The sequence below is a fragment of the Naegleria lovaniensis genome (assembly GCF_003324165.1).
Source record: "Naegleria lovaniensis strain ATCC 30569 chromosome Unknown tig007, whole genome shotgun sequence".
Taxonomy (NCBI): Eukaryota; Heterolobosea; class Eutetramitea; order Acrasida; family Naegleriidae; genus Naegleria; species Naegleria lovaniensis.
In genome coordinates this window covers 345,634-364,120 of record NW_025407829.1, presented here as the reverse complement: position 1 = coordinate 364,120, position 18,487 = coordinate 345,634, and the positions used below count along the sequence as shown (strand labels likewise).

Below are 18,487 nucleotides of genomic sequence, written 5' to 3'. Positions count from 1 at the left end.
GCTAAGACTTACAAAAAAATTGCATTTATTTCATTCAACTTCCATGACCGATCAAAATAATACTGCAGCAATCGCTTCTGATGAAACAATCGAACGAATTGCTCAAATGATTGCCAATGCTCATAGAGTATGTGTATTCACAGGAGCAGGTGCCTCTGCTGAGAGCGGAGTAGAAACCTTCAGAGGATCCAGTGGATTATGGACAGGATTGATCGGAAAGATTGGTATGTTGTTTGATATCCATTCGAATATCTATTGACAATGGATTTACAATTTGTATGCTATTGTTGACTGTATTTGATGATCGGATTGGGTTGACAATGAACAACATACTTTTCAAATATTATTTTCAATGAAAATACTATTCTTCTACTAAAATGGATGAATAATATTACTAATATCAATACCAACGAAAATGGATGATGAAAAAATCATGCACAAATGTCACTGAACCTCTGTTCTTAAAACATCGAATAGTGTTAGGATACTTTGGAACACCATTAGGATGGAGTATTTCTCCAAAAATTTGTTGGACTCAATATGTAAAACGTTTTTATGAACCTATTGCACAGGCTCGTCCAAATCCAGGTCACTATGCATTGGCTAAACTTCAAAAACATGTCTTTCCTTCGTTACAAATTATTACACAAAATGTTGATGGTTTACATCAGAGAGCAGGTTCAGATCCTGATACCACCTATGAAGTACATGGTACAGTGAGAAGACATTGTTGTGTATCGGAACGTCATCCCTTTGATTTTGAACAATATAAAAGAGAACATCCAGAAGAGTATCATGAAAGCGATTTAAATAATGATTCTCAGAGGAGTCTTCATGAAGGTAATAATGATGCTGGTGGTGGTGGTACAAGTACAGTTGAAATCTCAGAAGAAGAATCATCCTCACTCAATCCACATGAAATTCATCCCATTGAAAAATTACCTTACAAATCTCCAAGTAAGTTATTGCGAGGCTGATCATTTTTCTCTGTGAAATTGACGTATACACTTGTGTGCAATGACAACCTATTTCCAAACTCTATAGACTGTCAATATCCAGGATGTAAAAGCACACTGAGACCAGATTGTGTTTTATTCACGGAAGGATTACCTGTGGATCAATGGAATCGTTCCTATGATGCTGTTCGTAGAATGCGTGAAGGAGATGTCATGCTAGTCATTGGTATGTTTACATTGAATATTCAATTGATGATTGATTAAGGATCCTTAATATTGGATGACATGTTGATCATTTTCATGTCCATGATTTGGTTATGAAAATACTATATTATTAAATATATAATATTAATATAATATTTAGGTACATCTGCCAAGGTATATCCAGCAGCAGGTTTACCTTCTGTTGCTGCTAAACGAGGTGCCTATATCATAGAGTTCAATATTGAGGAAACAGATTATAATACCTTACCAAATTATCATTTTGTGAAAGGACCATCTGGTGTGACTCTTCCACGAATTGTTGATCGTGTGATTGAATTACGAAAGAATGATCATTCTCAACTACTACCACCACCACCTACTTCTATTCATGAACAAATACTTGCACAAGAGAGGGAAGAGGAGGAACATTGATGTCAATATATTTTCATGTAAATATTGTTATTAATCAAATTTGTTCTTGCACAAGTCAAGTTGCGTGCATTGGGGCCAAAAGAACTCGAAAAATCTTTTCCTCCCACAAAAAAATGTTTGGCACTCACCTTCGTACCGGTAGCGCTGGCACACCATCCACTCCTCGCCAAGGATCCTCTTCATTTCATCAACAATTAGTAAAAACACCATCGGATCAACAACAAACCTCCTCTTCCGATTCATCTACAACAACCAATGCTGTACCCACAACCAATCTTGAAGGGATCAATGAAAAGAATCTCAATGATTATCAACAAATTCTTCAAATTTTGCTCGCAGCAGGTTATTTCAGAGTGAGAATTTCAGCTCTTACACCTTTTGATAAAATCCTTGGAGGTCTCTGTTGGTGTATTAGTAATTCCTACAATGCCGATGCTGATGTCGAAATGTTGAGTTATGAAGAAGAGGCTAACATTGGTAAAAAGATTAAATTATCAGAAAAAGTGGTGTTAGCCTTGAGAAGAATGGGATGTCCTCAAGAATTGTCTCCTGTCCAAATTCAAGGTTTAGATTGTCCTTTTATATTGAAAGTATTTTCATGGCTTGTACAAAAGGTTTTTGAATCAAGAGTTGAGAACAAGGAGAGAATTCAAAGATACTCTGAATTACAATTCTCTAGAAGATATGAATTACCACAAGATCAACAAGATATGGAACAATATAATCAAGCATTACCATATCTGGATAGCATCCGAGGTGTCTATCATCCAAAGAGAAAATTTAAACATCAACAGAGAAATGTACTTAAAAGCGAATGGGGGCATGTTCAAACTGTATTATTAGAATATGGAATTGAATTCAAAAAAATTGAAAGATCTCAACAAGAAAAAGAAGACAAATCAAAATTAGAAAGACAATTGAGAGCTCAAAAACAAGCATCACGAACAGAGTCTATGGATGCTTCTCAGCTCAATAACCAAAATTTAGCTGAATTAGATTTAGATGAAGAAGCAAGAGAAAAGAAAATTCAAGAATTGAAAAAATTAGTCGAGCAAAATGAAAACTTTTATAACAACATTTCTGCCTCTGGTGCCTCTAATTTAATTAATTTGGGAGCTGTAGATATTATCAAACTTAAAGAAGAGTATGATGAAAAGACTAGAGATTTTATGGGACAACAAGAGAATTTGCAGAGCGAACAAATGTTGCACAAGAGACAAGTGGCGCAACTCACCAAACAAATTGAAAATCAAAAAGTGTATGTAATTTTACTCGTTTGAAATGACCTCTCATTATGTTTTGATTTATACGTATGAATTTTTTCATGGACCTGGTTTCAAACGGAACCAATTGTAATTGGACCATTCGCAATACGTACCACTTTTGAATGGTATTCAAATGTTATCAAATACTACTATTACTACTACTACTACGCATTCTTTGACTCAATTCTCAGCATCTACATGAAAGCCAAAGAAGAATTCAATGCAGTCAAACAAGAATATGAAAAAGTCTCTGAAACTCTCTCTAAATTTAAGGAATACAATGAACAGGTTCAAAACAAAATCACAGAGTTACAAAATCAAGTTCAAAATCAAGATGTTGATCAAGCCATTCTCTCTAAATTAGAAACACTCATTGCTCTCAATGAAGCATTTAAAAAACAAGAAGCTGATTTCAAAACAAATTGTCAATTACAATTACAAGAACTCAAAAATTCTATTGCTCAATTAGAATCATCATTTAATGACAGTAACGATCCAATTGTTCAATTATCTCAAGCCTATGCCAATGACACTGAAAAGATGAAAAAGATTAGAAAGTTAGCTGCAAAGAGAAATAGAGAGTTAGCCATTGTTCAATCCAAAATTGATGAAATTCCATCTAGAACTGAGTTATCGCAATATGAAAGAAGATTTACAGAATTATATGCTCAAATATCGACCAAATTAGATGAAACCAAGAAATACTTTGTGAGTTACAATACACTCTCAGGAACATGTACATTTTTGGAACAAGAATTATCCTTATTGAATTCTATTGCTGATTTCTTTCAAAAAGCAGTTCAATCTCAAGATAAGAAATACAAAGCATGGATGATCAATACAGTGAGTGATCGAGCTGAGAAAGTCAAACAAACCAAAACACAAATGGATACAAAATTAAAAGAAACTGAAAAGAAGAGAGATGATTTACAGAACAAGTACAATGAATTGGTTTCTAAACAACGAAATTACTTTAGAGCAGTGAAAGAATTCCAAAATGAAATGTTAAAGAATGATGAATTGAATAAGAGATTGAAAATGATGCAATAATGATTCAATGACAGGTTAGTTTACAAGAATAATACAAGAGTTCATATCACTTGGTCGACTTTTACGTGTTGTTGTATTCTTGTTCTTGGAAACGTGTCACCCAGCTGTCGACAGTGGTTTCTTGTGTGTCTTGAAAAAAATTAAAATGCTTCCCACGACTATGACTGTTCCAACAACAACCACCACCAACAAAATGCATACAAGTGCCAACCATGCACACGTTGGTACCTATCCTCCCTCTCGAGGATCGGGAGTGTTTGGTTATTTTCGGAAACTCTCCTATCGAGGTCAAATATGTTTTATCATTTGTTCTCTTTTATTCTTGTACATGATTTATACCTTGTTGTTTGTTGGAAGTGTTGGAAGTGGTGGTAGCACGAGTAGTAGTACTAATAGTTATGAATTAGGTATGAATTCTTGAATGTTTATCAATCATCGTATTGACTCTCCATTATGAATCATCACATTATATATCACACCATCATCATCTGGAAATTCAAAACACTTGAAACTACTTTCATGAACTCGTCGACGACAACTACAACGACAACAGAGAAAATATCGGAAAGTATAGTGATCAAGAAACCACCCACATTACCTGTGAAACAACAACAACAACAACAACGAGAAACCAATAATAGACCTCCATCAACCACCAATACACAACAACAACAACGAGAAACCAATAATAATAATACACCGCCACCACCACCAATTTTGAAAAAACCAATTTTCACTTCTGTGGTTGATGATGATGAAGATGAATTTTCTTCTCCATTGGACAAATCATCCAAATCCAAATCAAATCAACAACAACAACGAATACTCCTAAAAAAGACTCGAAACCAAGTCCTGTTGTACAAAAGAAGCAAAACAAGAAGAAACAAACGAACAAGAAGGATCCATCAACAATGAGTGCTGTTGACATGAAGAAATCTACCAATAACAATAATAACCCTTCAAATACACAAAAAGATGCTTCATTCAAATCTGATTCTAAAAACAAGAACAAATTGGAGAATAGGAAGGGATCCAACCATGATCAAACTCCTTCCAATGAACATGGTGATGATAGTGATACGGATTGGTTTTCCGATATGAATAGCAGCAGCAGTGATAGTACGACTCGTTCCAAAGAATCTTCTCAATCCAATATGATGAATAAGGACAAGTCATCCGATAAGAGTCTTTCAACAAATTTAAAAGAGGATGTGAAATCAAAGACTGATAAGAGTCAATCTTCAATGAATACTAACAAAATGGTCAAATCCAATCATACTCCTTCTACTACAACAACTAGTGAAGAAGTGAACAAACAAGTTGTCAGTAACAAGGAAGCCAAAGTTGTCAGTAGTACTACTAATGAAGTGAAAAAAGAGAATGTAACATCGTTGAAAAAGAATCAACTCTCAAATAAGCAAAATGATGACCTTTCTGTTTTAGATATTACCAATTCAGATACTGTCAAGCAAGTCAAGAAAAAGAATGACAATTCTCAAAAAGAGACTAAGAACAAGGATATCAATGATGAAAAATCTGAGACCAAGTTGAATACTGCTGATACTTCCAAAAAGAGTGTTGAAAAAGATTCTGCTGAAAATAATTCCTCACTCATGAACAAGCAAGAAGAACAGAAGAAACTCGTTTTGGATGATGATGACGAAGATGATTTGGTCTTGCCAAATGTTAAAAAAGATTCTCAAGAAGCAACAACATCATTCGGCAAGAAGAATGAAAATTTACAATCTTCCTCAACTGAATCACTCAAGAAAGAAGAACCAACGAAAGAGGAAAATACTTCTCCACCACGAAAGGAAGACAACAAGGAAAAATCAAAGTTGTCTCAAACTATTGAAAAGAAAGAAATTACATCCTTAATTGACAAGCTCATGGACACAGCGAAAGAGTCAAAGAAATCTAGAGAAGAGATACCTAAAAAGAGTGATGAAAATAGCGTATTGAAGGAATTTGCTATGAAGGATATCAATGATGAAAAATCTAATGGTCCTTTGAAAACAAATAACATGGCTGTTCCAAAGAATCCATCGAAAATTGACACCAAAGTGGCCACTCCTGCTAACACTGATTCTAAAGCAACAGAAAATCTCAAGGTAGAACGTCCACAATTGCCCACTTTGCAAAACACACCAATCAAGTCAAAGAGAAAGCGTGATGAAATTGATGAAAAGATCCAACAACTTCGTCAACGAGTTTCTGAAATGAAAGCTGAAAGAAATGTGAACAAACAAAAAGAGGATGCCCTACAACAATTTGTGGATCAAGAAAAAAGAACCTTAAAATAAATTATTTTGAATCTCTATTGAACTTGCTTTGCTTTACAATGGACATTAATTCTGTCACCAATTGTTTCAAATCTTGAATTTCTTGTGTTTGGGTGTTTTGTTTTTTCCACATCAGTAGCACTAAATCTTCCAATCTGGATTTACTCGCAGAGGATGCCAAATTTCTAATTTCAGTTTCTGAATTCACTAATTCTTGATTTTCATTTAAGAACGGTGAAAGTAATGCAAGATCATCTAAATTACTTTGTGAAATATGAGTATTTTCAGCACTATCTCTACTATTTTCATGATCATCTCCATGATTTGAATTTCCGTTCGACGTTTCATCTTGGAAATGAACACCATGTTTTGCAATTTGAGATTTTAACAAGGATGCTTCTTGGGTGATAATGTCTACCACTCCTTCTTCATCACTGAAAGTGTTATTCAGAGAGGAGAGAGAATTTGGAGGATTTGATTTTTTACCACCATTATTATTATTCAAATGATCCATTTGATTGCTACCATTTTCATGTGAAGGGAAGGGATTACTAAAGAATGAAGGAGTAGAAAGAGCAGGTGAAACTAACAATTCAGAACCATTTTCTGAAAGAAAATCTAAGGGTGAATGAGGTGCAGTAGAGTTGGATGTGGTCATCATTTTGTTGTTGCCAAAATGGCGATGTTGTTGAGAACTATTAGTTTTAGTGGTGGTACTATTACTAGAGAGTGCATGAGTTTGAAGTGAAGACGATGTGAGTAATGGTTGATGTGATGGAAAGGGAGGCACAGCTGCAGTGGTGGAAGGAATGAAAGGGAAGGGTGAAAATGAGGTGGTTGATGGTGAAGATGATGATATTGGAAATGATGATGATGATGGTTGTTGAGAGACGAGTGAGGAATGTCGTGGTGGTTGATTCGTATCAGGTAAAGAAATATTTGATTTCATGGTAGTAGTAGTCGTAGTGGGTGCATGACAAGAGGATCCAGAATTTGTAATCATTGGGATCATTACAAAATAAGGTGGTGCATGACCAGGGTTAAAATGTAATAATGGAAATGCAGTGTGACCAACTAGTTGTTGAGATGTCAAGTTGTGATTATTCATCGTTTCAGTAGAATCATGTCGAGTTATATCCTCGGTTGATGAACTAGGATTATTGGGTCCATTATTACTGTCCGCACCAAGTTCACTATGAAGATCAGTGATACTCTTATTTTTCTTTCCCTTCTTTTCGGATTTGTTTAATATTGTTGTTGAATTTTCTTCGTCACTTTCCTTTGAATTGATTTTTCTTTTTTGAGAAGTAGACTTTTTTCGAACAGCGTCCACACATTGATCTTCTAATTTCAAGGATATACATCGTTTACATGGTCTTGAATCATCACAAGCTGCATGACTTTGTTTACAATTAACACAAGCACGTTTAACATAGGGTTTTCTTGGAGTTTTTGTTTTGTTGGTTGAATTTGTCTTTTTTTTGGGAGAAGATTGATTGTCAGACTCATTCAGAGTGGATGGTGAAGTGGATGGTGGTAATGAAATTGGCTGAAAAGTCGGTAGTGACGATTCCGAGAATAAATCATCCGTTTGACCGTGGTCTAATATGACTTGTGTGAGAAGAGATGAATGGGTTGGATCGGAAGAGAGGGAGGTAGCTCTTGGTTGATTGAAATCTTCGAACCTTGATGGTTGTTTTGAAAATATTGATGATAACGGCGGTGAAGATGGTGGTGATGATGATGATGAGGTTGAGGAACCATGATGATGATAGTGCTCTGACTGAAGACCTCCAGAGCTTTCATTCATTTTTTTGACTTGCGTTTTTATTATTTTATGGTGTTAATAATACAGGTTAGTAAGGTTGTTGGTACATACACATATAGTTTACAGGAAAATGTAACATTCACAACGAGAATCATACACTTTGTCGTCGGTCGTTGGCATTCGTTGATGGGTTCGAATGAAGTGCTAGAGGTTTAAGATCGGTAGTCAATGGTGGTTTTCCATCATGGATAGAAGGACAAGTATGTACATTGTTAGTCATTGGCATGTCAGTACTAGTGTTTTGCATGGAATTTTGAACAAGTAAAAACAAATCTCTGTTGTTAAATAAAAAGCATGACGTTTTGTAAAGATATTGGTAATCTTCTCTAAATGTTTCAACAATTGTGGTCCAAGTGTTTGCATTTTCTTCAATTTCGTAATGACTCTTTCCATGGAGCCAAATTAAAGCCACTCGCAATCGGTCTCTAAATGATTCTATTGTCGTAATTTCTGAGAACAAAAAGGTTCTATTGGTAATACTATCACTTTGGAAATGATCGATTTCAAATTCGCCCTGGTATTTAAGAGGTATTGCTAATTCATCCCACAGCTTTCGAAGGTACCATTTTGCAGTTGGGAAATCTGGAATGTGCATAAATTGGGATGTTAACCTTTCAATATCAAAGTCATACCAATCGATGATTTCCTCGTCAAAGCAATCATCGATAGAATTATCAAGCAACTTGTTATACTCCAGTGGTGAGTGTTTTGGTTCGAGTTTCAACTCTGGATTTTCAAGGGAAGCAATAATGTTTGAGGCTTTCAAATATGCCATTTGTTGTTGAGCGAATAACCGATCAATATCTCGCTTTTCTCTCCTGGAGAGTGATTGTACTGAACAAGTTTGAGTTGAAGTACCTTGAGACTCAGAGAGGGCAAATCTCGAGTCCCATTCTTTCCGTTGTTGTTTGGCGCTGACAGCTCTTCGTTTTTCTGATGTTGGAGGCCGTTGATGAGTCGGACTGGAAAGCTTGTGTTTTACGATTGGTGGTAGTGAGGAGGGTCTTGGCAAAGACGAATGATTCTGGCATGATGATCGAATGCTAGCTCTAGTTTTTGATGAAGAATTGAGAGGTCGGGGATGGGATTCGGTGTAAGGCTCCTCTCTTACACTTGCTGTCTTGCTCTCATAACCTAAGGGATGACGAAATTTACTCCTGAAAACTGCCAATTTTAATTTCTTCTTTTGCTGATAGGAAAGGGGTTGTGCCGAGGCAGTTTGGATTTTGTTGTTTGATGTCTTTGTAGTTGCTGCGTGCGCGGCTAACGTGATATTCCTTTGGTGCATTTTTTATCTCTAAAAATCAAACTGTGACTGCAATACAGAATAATAATAAGCTCATGTAAAGGACTTCAGTTTTGTTGCTATTTGGCAGCGAAGACGCCATTAAGATAGAAAATAAGGTTTTGTACTATGTACATTGATATTAACAGACAACTCTTTTTAATGTAAAGCCGTCGTAGCTCAGTTGGATAGAGCACAGGACTTCTAATCCTGGGGTCGTGGGTTCGAGTCCCGTCGTCGGTAAATATTTTTGTTTCTTCTCTCCAGCTTGTGTTTCAATTTTTGTGTAAAGGAATGATGATTAAAAATAGTTTCAGTCAAACAAAAAATGAGCACAAGTCAGCAATCCAACTTCTTAAGACACTTTGCAGGCACACATGTGGCAGTGGCTTCTCTTGTCGAGGATATTAGACAAGATTATGAAAACAAGTATGTTTCAACTTATACAATTGCATGGGTTGTATACAAATTATTAATTTCGTCATTGTATTGGATCGTTGTCTTTTAATCCATTCCGAAATTGATCCTTACCATCAATGATCATTCTTCATCACCAACCCTATGATGATGATCATCATCAACTCATTATCAACCTTCTCTTACAAACTCATTTAGAATGTGGCACAACATTGCAGATAAATTGACTCAACTTGTCAAGAGTGATCAATTAGGTGGAGAAGAATTACTATCGTTTTATACAAACTTTATTTCATCCTTTGAATTAAAGATTAACCACTTAAAATTGGGTAAAATTGTGGTAGAGATTTCAAAGAAGCTTCCTCTCAATAGCACTCAAGGCTATCCTTTTGTTGAAACTGTATTCAATTCTCTCTCCAAACAAGATCGTGAAGCTGCTTGTATTTTAAAGACTGAAATGGCCATGTGGAGGTTAAAGGGATCTGATTTGACATCCTGTAAGAGATTGTTGACTGAAGTGAAAGAGACTATCAACACATTGGGTTTTGTTGATAACTTTGTCAATGCTTCCTACTATAAGATTTATTCCAATTACTTGAAACACGTGGATGATGCTAATGAGTTCTACAAGAATGAACTCTTGTACTTGGCTTACACTCCCATTGAAGATATTTCCTTTGTTGAACAACAAGCCATTGCATTCGATTTGGGAATTGCATCTCTTCTCGGAGATAGCATTTATAATTTTGGAGAATTTTTACAACATCCAGTGGTTGAATCATTGAATGGATCACAAGCGGATTGGCTCTACAAACTTTTAATGGCTTTCAATAAGGGAGATATTAGAGGTTATGAACAATTAATTTCAACCTATGCTCACGAAATTGATTCTAGACCTTCCTTGAAAGAAAAGAAGGATTTTTTGTATGAAAAGGTTCAATTAATGTGTCTCATGGAATTGGTGTTCAGTAAGCCAGCAGATAATAGAAATATTGCCTTTGAAGAAGTTGCTAACGTGACAAGAAAACCATTATCGGAAGTTGAACCTCTTCTCTTGAAGGCATTGGCATATGATTTGATTCGAGGTGTGATTGATGGTGTCAAGCACACTATTCACGTATCTTGGGCACAACCAAGAGTGCTTGATAAGAGTCAAGTATCCATCCTGAAGGATAAATTAAGTGTATGGTTGGGAAAGGTTGATGAGTCTTTAACCTTCTTGAAAAAGCATGGTTCTGATGAAGTTGTGACACAATAATAAACATCTTTACGAGCAATGCATGTCTCTCTTTATTTCAAAGTCATGTCTCTTGATTTCAAAAGTAGTTGTGTTCTGGTAGGTTTCCTTCCACCAGTGTTGTTGAATTTTCCTTAAATTTTTGATGGAACCTAGTCATGAGTCGAGTCGAGTAATTTGAACGAAGTTGAAATGGACAATAAATTAAGAGAACTCTCAACATGAATATTGAAACAGTCCAACTGTGTGTAGGTCTTCTCAGCCATGTCATGAATGATGGAAGCTTTCAGTTGTTCAGTGCTGGATGAAAATTTTGCCACATGAGAAAGATGTTTGTTGAGCTTTTTGTAAATAGTTCGAGTTCGAGAAGTTTCAAAGGACTCCAAAGCCTTTCTCAAGAAGGATACATCAATGTCTAATTGAAGAGCTGCATTTTCTCCCATCTCTTCAATGGATTTGGCATGATACAGAAATATTTCTGCCAATCTCTCTGTAAGAAGTGAGAATATTTTTCCAGTAAACTCTCGACTCACATTCAAGCTATTCATGTCATTGAAAATACTTCCAGTATTGTAAAACTCAGAACCAATGGTTACACTAGTAATCTTTTCAGTCTTGGCATGCACCATTGATAATTCTAAAAGTAAATCCAAGATATAGGAACGAACATTGGTGGGTGTTGATGAACGTTTCCAATCATATCCACTCAAAATTAAACCCTTTTCAATTCTCTTCATAAATGTATGAGATTTCTTTCTTACAAAATCATTCATCAATAAATCAATCAAAGTGTCATAGACACTAAAGACTGCTTGAATGGATTCTTGTTTCATAAAGGTCATGGTATGAGTTTGTAAATCCTTATTCGTCACACGGAAACTCAAATCCATTTCAGAGAGGACACCCTTCTTGAGAGTATTCTCGTGGTCATCATGATCCTCCTCATCATCATCCTCCGAAGATTGAGTCTTGTCTTCGTCATCGGAGGAAATTGTCAATTCTTCTTTTAGGTCGACCTTGTATTTTGAATTCAATATTAATTGATTTTCACTTGATCTACTAGATTCATGATGATGCAATTTAAATCCTGCCACAAATGCACTTAAAATATTATACAAAATGACATTCTTGGTGTGTGAACAATTACTCAGAGTGAGAAGTAAACGAGAATCTCTCTCTTCAATTTTGTTAAAATTATGCACAGAAAATCTATACTTTCCACTCATGGATTGTTTTCTTGAGAGTTCTTCTTCATTGAATGAAAGTTCATGATAACAATCAGCAAATACTTTCAAACATTCCATTAAATGTTTTTCAACTTCAGAAACAAGATCTTGTTTAAATACATTTCCTTTCGAGATGAGTGGTCTCAATAAGGAAAGTGTCTTGATGATATAATCTTGAAATTTGAGAGGTAATTCAGTAATGGTAAGAGTTTCAGAGATGGGTTTCCATTTTTCTAAAACATGAAATCTTGATACTTCTCCAATGGTTCGATTCCATATTTCATTGACCATATATCGAGTCATGAGATCTGTAAATTCATCAAAATGTGAAATGTACTTTTTTGGTATTTTCAATTTGTCTAATTGTTCATTGCATCGAATAATTTCACACACACATTGACAGAGTGATTTTTGATGTGCCGAGTGATTATCAACCATTTCAATTGCAGTATTTACAATATCTGAATATTTCAATGTAATATCTCTCATGAGATTGACAATTTGTTTTTCCTTTTCATCATTTTCGTGTTCTTTCAATTTGCGAATTCTCTTCTTCTTTGGAAGATATTTTCCAATGAGAATATTTTGAGAGAGTTGCCAAAAATCTGGAATGGTTTTGAGTAGAATGTTGGTCAAATCAACAACCAAATCCACAGTTTTTCGTTCTAGTAATTGTCTAAAAAAACAAGTATAAGAAGAAAATGAATCCAATGACGTCGAGTCATTATCATTCATAATACTATTGCTGCTGCTACTGCCACCACTAGCTCCAGTACTATTACTACGATGATAATTAGAAGAGATATTGGTCATTTCAAAAAGTTCTTCTTGTTCAATGAGATCAGAAATGTCTCGAGTATTCTTTTCATAGGTATCTAAACAACGTTGAAGAGAGTCCTTAATAAAGAAATGCATTTTCTCTAAATAGTACCATGCAGGATCTTGTTTACATTCCAAATTATTTAAAAATCCAATAATACGTTCTTGATATTCATTTAATAATTTGAAGGAAGATGAATAATTCATAGGAGAGGAGAGAGTGTTTTGTAGAATGTTCTTATTATTAGTAGTATTAGTAGTAGTAGTAGTATTATTGGTAGTAGTAATAGTAACAGCAGAAGTAGTAGTAGCACTCGTAGTAGTTGATTCAATACCATTATTAGAATCTTCTTCCAATGAATTTGAAGACATTTTATACATTCGATTGATATGACTCAATAAGGTATCAATATCAGTGCTGTTAAAACTCAACTTTTTGAAAAGAATTTCAGTTAATTGTGAAATATCTTGTTCAATGGTTTTGAAAATGGGTTGAAATAATTCAAAATGACCAAATTTCTGTTTGAAATATTTGGAACGATTGTAATCATGTACAACCTTCTTATATTCTTCTTTTTTGATATTTTCCTTAATGTTACTTGGAAGATAGAGTACAAATTTAGTCTTTTTAAATAAATGTAACACTTCTTTGATTTCCTCACATTCTATTTTCACATTCGAATTTATATATTGTTATTGTTGTTGTTGTTGTCAATATTGTCAATATTGTACATTTAGATTGATCACATTCATGCAAATATTGTTGTATATATATACATATAAATATATACATGTAGATGATCATTCATACCAAATATTGTTGTATACATATTTATATATACATGTAGATGATCATGTGAAGCAATTTTCACACAAACTTACCCTTCTTTCTTTGAATGAGAGGTCCAAATAAAAGTTCAGAATCTTGTTGAACATTGAGCAATGATTGATCCAATCGATTCACACTTCCATCTCTAAATTTAGCATCTCGATTCGAACACAATGCATCAATGGCATTCTTTGCTTCGGTAAATTTATGAATATTCTTTTCAGAGAGAATAATCATTTTCATTTTGAGTTCATTTTCAGTTTGTTTTAAATTTCGTTTTGCCAATCCTAAATTTTCATATTTCAATGGATGATGTTTGGTCGCAAGAAAGAGTTTCGGATTGAATTGATCACTCTCTACAGAAACATTTCCATTTTGACTTGTGGCAGCCATCCAATTATATTTAGAAACCATCGAAGGATCATAGGTTTGAATGAGTTGAAGTGGATCTTCAATGGAATCATGATGTTCCATTTGTTGAGCACTACCACTTGGTTTTGAGAGAGTTGGTTGATTGGATTTTTCATGATCTTCATCATCAGAATTCGCTTCATCGAGAAGATTGGAATTTTCTGGATTGGTGGTTGTTGCAGTTGTCTTTTTTCGGAATGCACTGGCTGTTAAGAGACGAAGATATTTTCGATTGACTTCTTCACATTCATCCCAATCTTTGGGAGATGGGAGTAGAATGTTTCCGGGTAATACATCATAGGACATTTTTTGTAATTTTTTTCATTGATGACGAGTGACAGATGTGATGGGTGTTGTTAAAATTTAATACTTTCTCGAACTTTAACTTATTCTCGAAAGGATGCGTTAATATCGCAATTCAAATACTAATAGTTTACAATGTTTCATACCAGATCTGTTGGACCATTAAGAATTAGAAGCGGGGTGTCCATAAATTGGACGCGCTTCTAAAATGCTCTTTTTCAAATTGTACAAAAATGGAGTGACCCATTTCAGAAATTTCACAAGATCAAAAACAAAATGCAAACATCCTCCCATGAAAACAACCGTTTAAATGAATTTCAATACTCTCCCTTCTCACCTTTTCGAACCTATCTTGCTTCATTGGCATTGGGTGTTGGATCGTTGTTCATTCCATCATCGATTGGCTCTCGTTTCATGATCATTTGGAATTCATTGGATGATCATTCCTCTCTATTTTCACTCCATAACAATCATATCATTCCCTTCTTTTTGAGATGTATCGTTGGTCCATCTTTCCTCTTGTCTGGTTTATGGATGAATATGAATGCCAAACATGAATTTACTAAAAAGAATACACCAACGAATCCATTAGGAAAAGGAAAAGTGAGTGCATTGGTCACTTCAGGTATTTACAGTTATTGTAGAAATCCAATTTATATGGCAGGAGTGCTGATTCAATTAGGAATATCATGCAGTGGTAATTCTTGGTTGCCATTGTTGTGTCTAGTCCCATGGTTTTTGGCATTGAATCTATTTACCATTCCAGGAGAAGAGAAAGGTCTTGAAAAGTTGTTTGGAAATGAATATTTAGAATATAAGAAGAGAACAAAAAGATGGATTTTATTTTAATGTGCATTTGGATTGATTCATAAATAAAATAAAAACACCACATGATTAAGGACGACAATTTCTCTCTTGCTGTTAATTCCTCAGCTATACTTTAGGACAGAACACGTGTACCTTTAAAAATGAGACGATGAAGCCTTTGTAGAGAGATGAAGTATTCGAGTGTTGTCCCTTAGTTACGATAACATATTCATATTTTATGAATGACATGATCAGCACTTCTCTCCGTGTTTGCAAGAAGTATATATGAGAATCAAAAAAGCCCCTCTTTCTACATTGCTTTCTCGGACTCACGACTGATTAAAATCTCTCCTCTCTTCCAACAACATTATAATTACCCATTGACAGGCAACAACTTGGAAAAAATCAAACAATTTCCTATCGATACCAACATAGCATTGTTTTTCAAATTCTTCCCCCCACCTCAACGATTATTACTACTCTTTCTCAACACAAAGTCTCTTTTGTAGCATCATCATCATCATTGAACAACATACATGACACTCAACCTCGGCCGAGAACAATCATTTTGTGATCGGATTTCAGCATCGTCATCATTACGGAAATTTAGTTCTGTTGACACCATCATCCTTCATCTCCATGACCTTCGAAGGTATCGTAATCATTACGACTTTACGACATGGTCCTCAACCATGACCCACACTCTATTGCCAAGATTATTGATTCTTACATTTGCCATCTCTTTTCTTTTTTCACATTTCATTTCATTCACACAAGCAAAAGTCATTCTACACACCTCAGGTTCTACATTCTCTTCATTTGCAAATCAAAATTTAAAAACAATTTATACTAATGATGATTCACATCCAAATTCAATGGAATACAATGAACAATTAGACTCCATGAATGCTTTTCAAAAATTAATGACAACTGACGTGGTTATGAGTGATGTGAATATTCCGCAAGTATTTTCAAATGGCGTTTATCATTCACAACCACTACCCATCAATGGCACGAGTTGTGTGCAAAATATGTTTGGTGTGTTGGTATGGTGTGTCCATTCACAATTTTCTACCACAACCATTTCACAAATTAATTTATCACTCGACACATTGGTACAAATTTATGATGGAACAGTGAGATATTGGAATGATTCGAGAATTAAGAGTGAGAATCCATCACTCGCTTCTCAATTACCATTTACTGAAATTAAGGTATTGTCTCGTTCTGGATCGAGTGGTACAAGTTTCAATGTTTTGAATTATTTAGCGAGGGTGAATTCGGACTTTGAAAACAAGTATCAAATACTGTCCAAACCAACGTTCAATATGAGACAAGTTTTGAATGTAACAAACATTATGGTGGACATTCCAACCAATAGAGAAATGATTCGATATGTCAATTCCATGGAAGGTGCACTTGGTTATACAAGTTTAAATGCCTATGACAACATGCCCAGTACTCAAAAATCCAAAGTAGTTTTAGTGAATGTGCTTGTCAATGGTATTTCAATTTCTCCAAATGTAGAAAACGTCAAGTCCACCATTTCCAAATACGACTCAAAGATACTCACTTCCTCATCTATCTTTTCACAAAGTCTGAAAATTGCACAATCCACATCTTCCTCTTCATTGTACTATCCTTTCATTACTTTTACATATTGGTGTGTCAAGACATCCTATTCCATTACAGAAGAAGGTGCTGCTATTTTACAATTTATTTTAAATTCATATCGAGTCATGGATTCTGAATTTAAAGTGACCATCTCACAGTCATCCTCCACACTGAATGATGATGACATGATCATTACAAGTCTCACTTGGAATACTGCTCAAACTCATTTTTCAATGAAAAAGAATCAACTTGAAGATGTATTATACATGAGTGGAACATTTGCAATCATGACAGCATTATCATCCACTAACTTTAAAACATTGAGTGCTGTAATGATGTGTGAAAACAAAAAGTGTTCCTCGTTTCTTCAAAATATTTCTACACCCGCAACTTCTCCATTTGAGTTATTTTTATATATTGCCATTCCAATTATCAGTGTATTGGTTCTTTCTATCGTTGTGATTGTCATTGGAATTATTTCTTATTGCATGGTGAAAAGAAGAAACCTTAAAACACCATCTCAATTGAATCAACAATTATTGGATGATTTTGAACCACATCAACAAGATTCAGCTTCAACCTATACCTATACTCCAAAATTATTTGAATATGATCAATTGAAAAGTACAATCAAAGCAGAGGAATTGACATTGGATGAACAAATTGGAAGTGGATCATTCAGTGAAGTTTATAAAGGTCGATGGCTGGGTGCGATGGTTGCTGTGAAACGTTTCATGATTAATCATCATGTTGAGAGTGAAGAAGTGATACAAGATTTTATTAAGGAATCCAAATTAATGTCCAAATTGAGACATCCCAATGTGGTACAATTTTTAGGAGTTTGTGTTCAAATGCCACACTTGTATATGGTCACTGAATTTTGTGAACGAGGAAATTTACAACACATACTCAAAGATAAGAAAATCAAATTATCTCTTAGAAAAACAATTTCATTGGCTCTAGATGCTGCTCGTGGAATGTTCTATCTCCACAGTAATAACCCTCCAATCGTTCATCGAGATTTTAAGAGTGCCAATTTATTGGTTGATAAGAATTGGTCTGTGAAAGTTGCTGATTTTGGAATGAGTCGAATTCTTGACTCACAGCAACAAATGACAGTTTGTGGAACAGCTGAAACTTGTGCTCCTGAAGTGTTAAAACGAAGCATGTACACCGAGAAGGCAGATGTTTATTCTTATGGAATTGTTTTGTGGGAATTATTTACAAGAGGTCAATTATATCCTGGTTTGGGATTTTATGAATTATCTTCTCGAGTGGTCAATGAAGGACTGCGACCTGACCTAACAGGACCACGCTTCACAGAAGGGCATATTCCAAAAGAAATTGTTAACATTATGACACAATGTTGGGATGAAGATCCAAATGTGAGACCTGACTTTGGAAGAATTGTTGAAGTTTTGGAAGAACAATTAGAGATTGAATTGGAAAGAAGTGAAAAATCAAAATAATAGTAATGAATTACAACAGTATACAATAGTATTTCTCTTTTTTCATTCCTAAA

General features: G+C 34.8%; 9 protein-coding genes across 9 annotated transcripts; 6 read left to right on the top strand and 3 right to left on the bottom strand.

Moving 5' to 3' along the window:
- Positions 1-43: 43 nt before the first annotated feature.
- C9374_014007 (uncharacterized protein) lies at positions 44-1,592 on the top strand (the record flags this gene model as incomplete). The annotated part of the gene is made up of 4 exons (XM_044689947.1): positions 44-224; positions 478-957; positions 1,045-1,182; positions 1,321-1,592. The coding sequence occupies 4 exons, from the start codon at positions 44-46 to the stop codon at positions 1,590-1,592; spliced, it is 1,071 nt and encodes a 356-aa protein (XP_044553439.1).
- Positions 1,593-1,705: 113 nt separating this feature from the next.
- Positions 1,706-3,907, top strand: C9374_014006 (uncharacterized protein; the record flags this gene model as incomplete). Its single annotated transcript, XM_044689946.1, has 2 exons — positions 1,706-2,850; positions 3,049-3,907. The coding sequence occupies 2 exons, from the start codon at positions 1,706-1,708 to the stop codon at positions 3,905-3,907; spliced, it is 2,004 nt and encodes a 667-aa protein (XP_044553438.1).
- Positions 3,908-4,052: 145 nt separating this feature from the next.
- On the top strand, positions 4,053-6,210 carry C9374_014005 (uncharacterized protein; the record flags this gene model as incomplete). The annotated part of the gene is made up of 3 exons (XM_044689945.1): positions 4,053-4,314; positions 4,461-4,756; positions 4,840-6,210. 3 exons carry the CDS (start codon positions 4,053-4,055, stop codon positions 6,208-6,210), a joined length of 1,929 nt encoding a protein of 642 aa, XP_044553437.1.
- Position 6,211: 1 nt separating this feature from the next.
- On the bottom strand, positions 6,212-7,999 carry C9374_014004 (uncharacterized protein; the record flags this gene model as incomplete). Its single annotated transcript, XM_044689944.1, has 1 exon — positions 6,212-7,999. One exon carries the CDS (start codon positions 7,997-7,999, stop codon positions 6,212-6,214), a length of 1,788 nt encoding a protein of 595 aa, XP_044553436.1.
- Positions 8,000-8,108: 109 nt separating this feature from the next.
- Positions 8,109-9,305, bottom strand: C9374_014003 (uncharacterized protein; the record flags this gene model as incomplete). Its single annotated transcript, XM_044689943.1, has 1 exon — positions 8,109-9,305. The coding sequence occupies one exon, from the start codon at positions 9,303-9,305 to the stop codon at positions 8,109-8,111; it is 1,197 nt and encodes a 398-aa protein (XP_044553435.1).
- Positions 9,306-9,630: 325 nt separating this feature from the next.
- C9374_014002 (uncharacterized protein) lies at positions 9,631-10,977 on the top strand (the record flags this gene model as incomplete). The annotated part of the gene is made up of 2 exons (XM_044689942.1): positions 9,631-9,731; positions 9,918-10,977. The coding sequence occupies 2 exons, from the start codon at positions 9,631-9,633 to the stop codon at positions 10,975-10,977; spliced, it is 1,161 nt and encodes a 386-aa protein (XP_044553434.1).
- Positions 10,978-11,108: 131 nt separating this feature from the next.
- Positions 11,109-14,547, bottom strand: C9374_014001 (uncharacterized protein; the record flags this gene model as incomplete). The annotated part of the gene is made up of 2 exons (XM_044689941.1): positions 11,109-13,666; positions 13,884-14,547. The coding sequence occupies 2 exons, from the start codon at positions 14,545-14,547 to the stop codon at positions 11,109-11,111; spliced, it is 3,222 nt and encodes a 1,073-aa protein (XP_044553433.1).
- A 273-nt stretch (positions 14,548-14,820) lies between these two features.
- C9374_014000 (uncharacterized protein) lies at positions 14,821-15,393 on the top strand (the record flags this gene model as incomplete). The annotated part of the gene is made up of 1 exon (XM_044689940.1): positions 14,821-15,393. One exon carries the CDS (start codon positions 14,821-14,823, stop codon positions 15,391-15,393), a length of 573 nt encoding a protein of 190 aa, XP_044553432.1.
- A 494-nt stretch (positions 15,394-15,887) lies between these two features.
- Positions 15,888-18,434, top strand: C9374_013999 (uncharacterized protein; the record flags this gene model as incomplete). Its single annotated transcript, XM_044689939.1, has 1 exon — positions 15,888-18,434. The coding sequence occupies one exon, from the start codon at positions 15,888-15,890 to the stop codon at positions 18,432-18,434; it is 2,547 nt and encodes an 848-aa protein (XP_044553431.1).
- Positions 18,435-18,487: the final 53 nt, after the last annotated feature.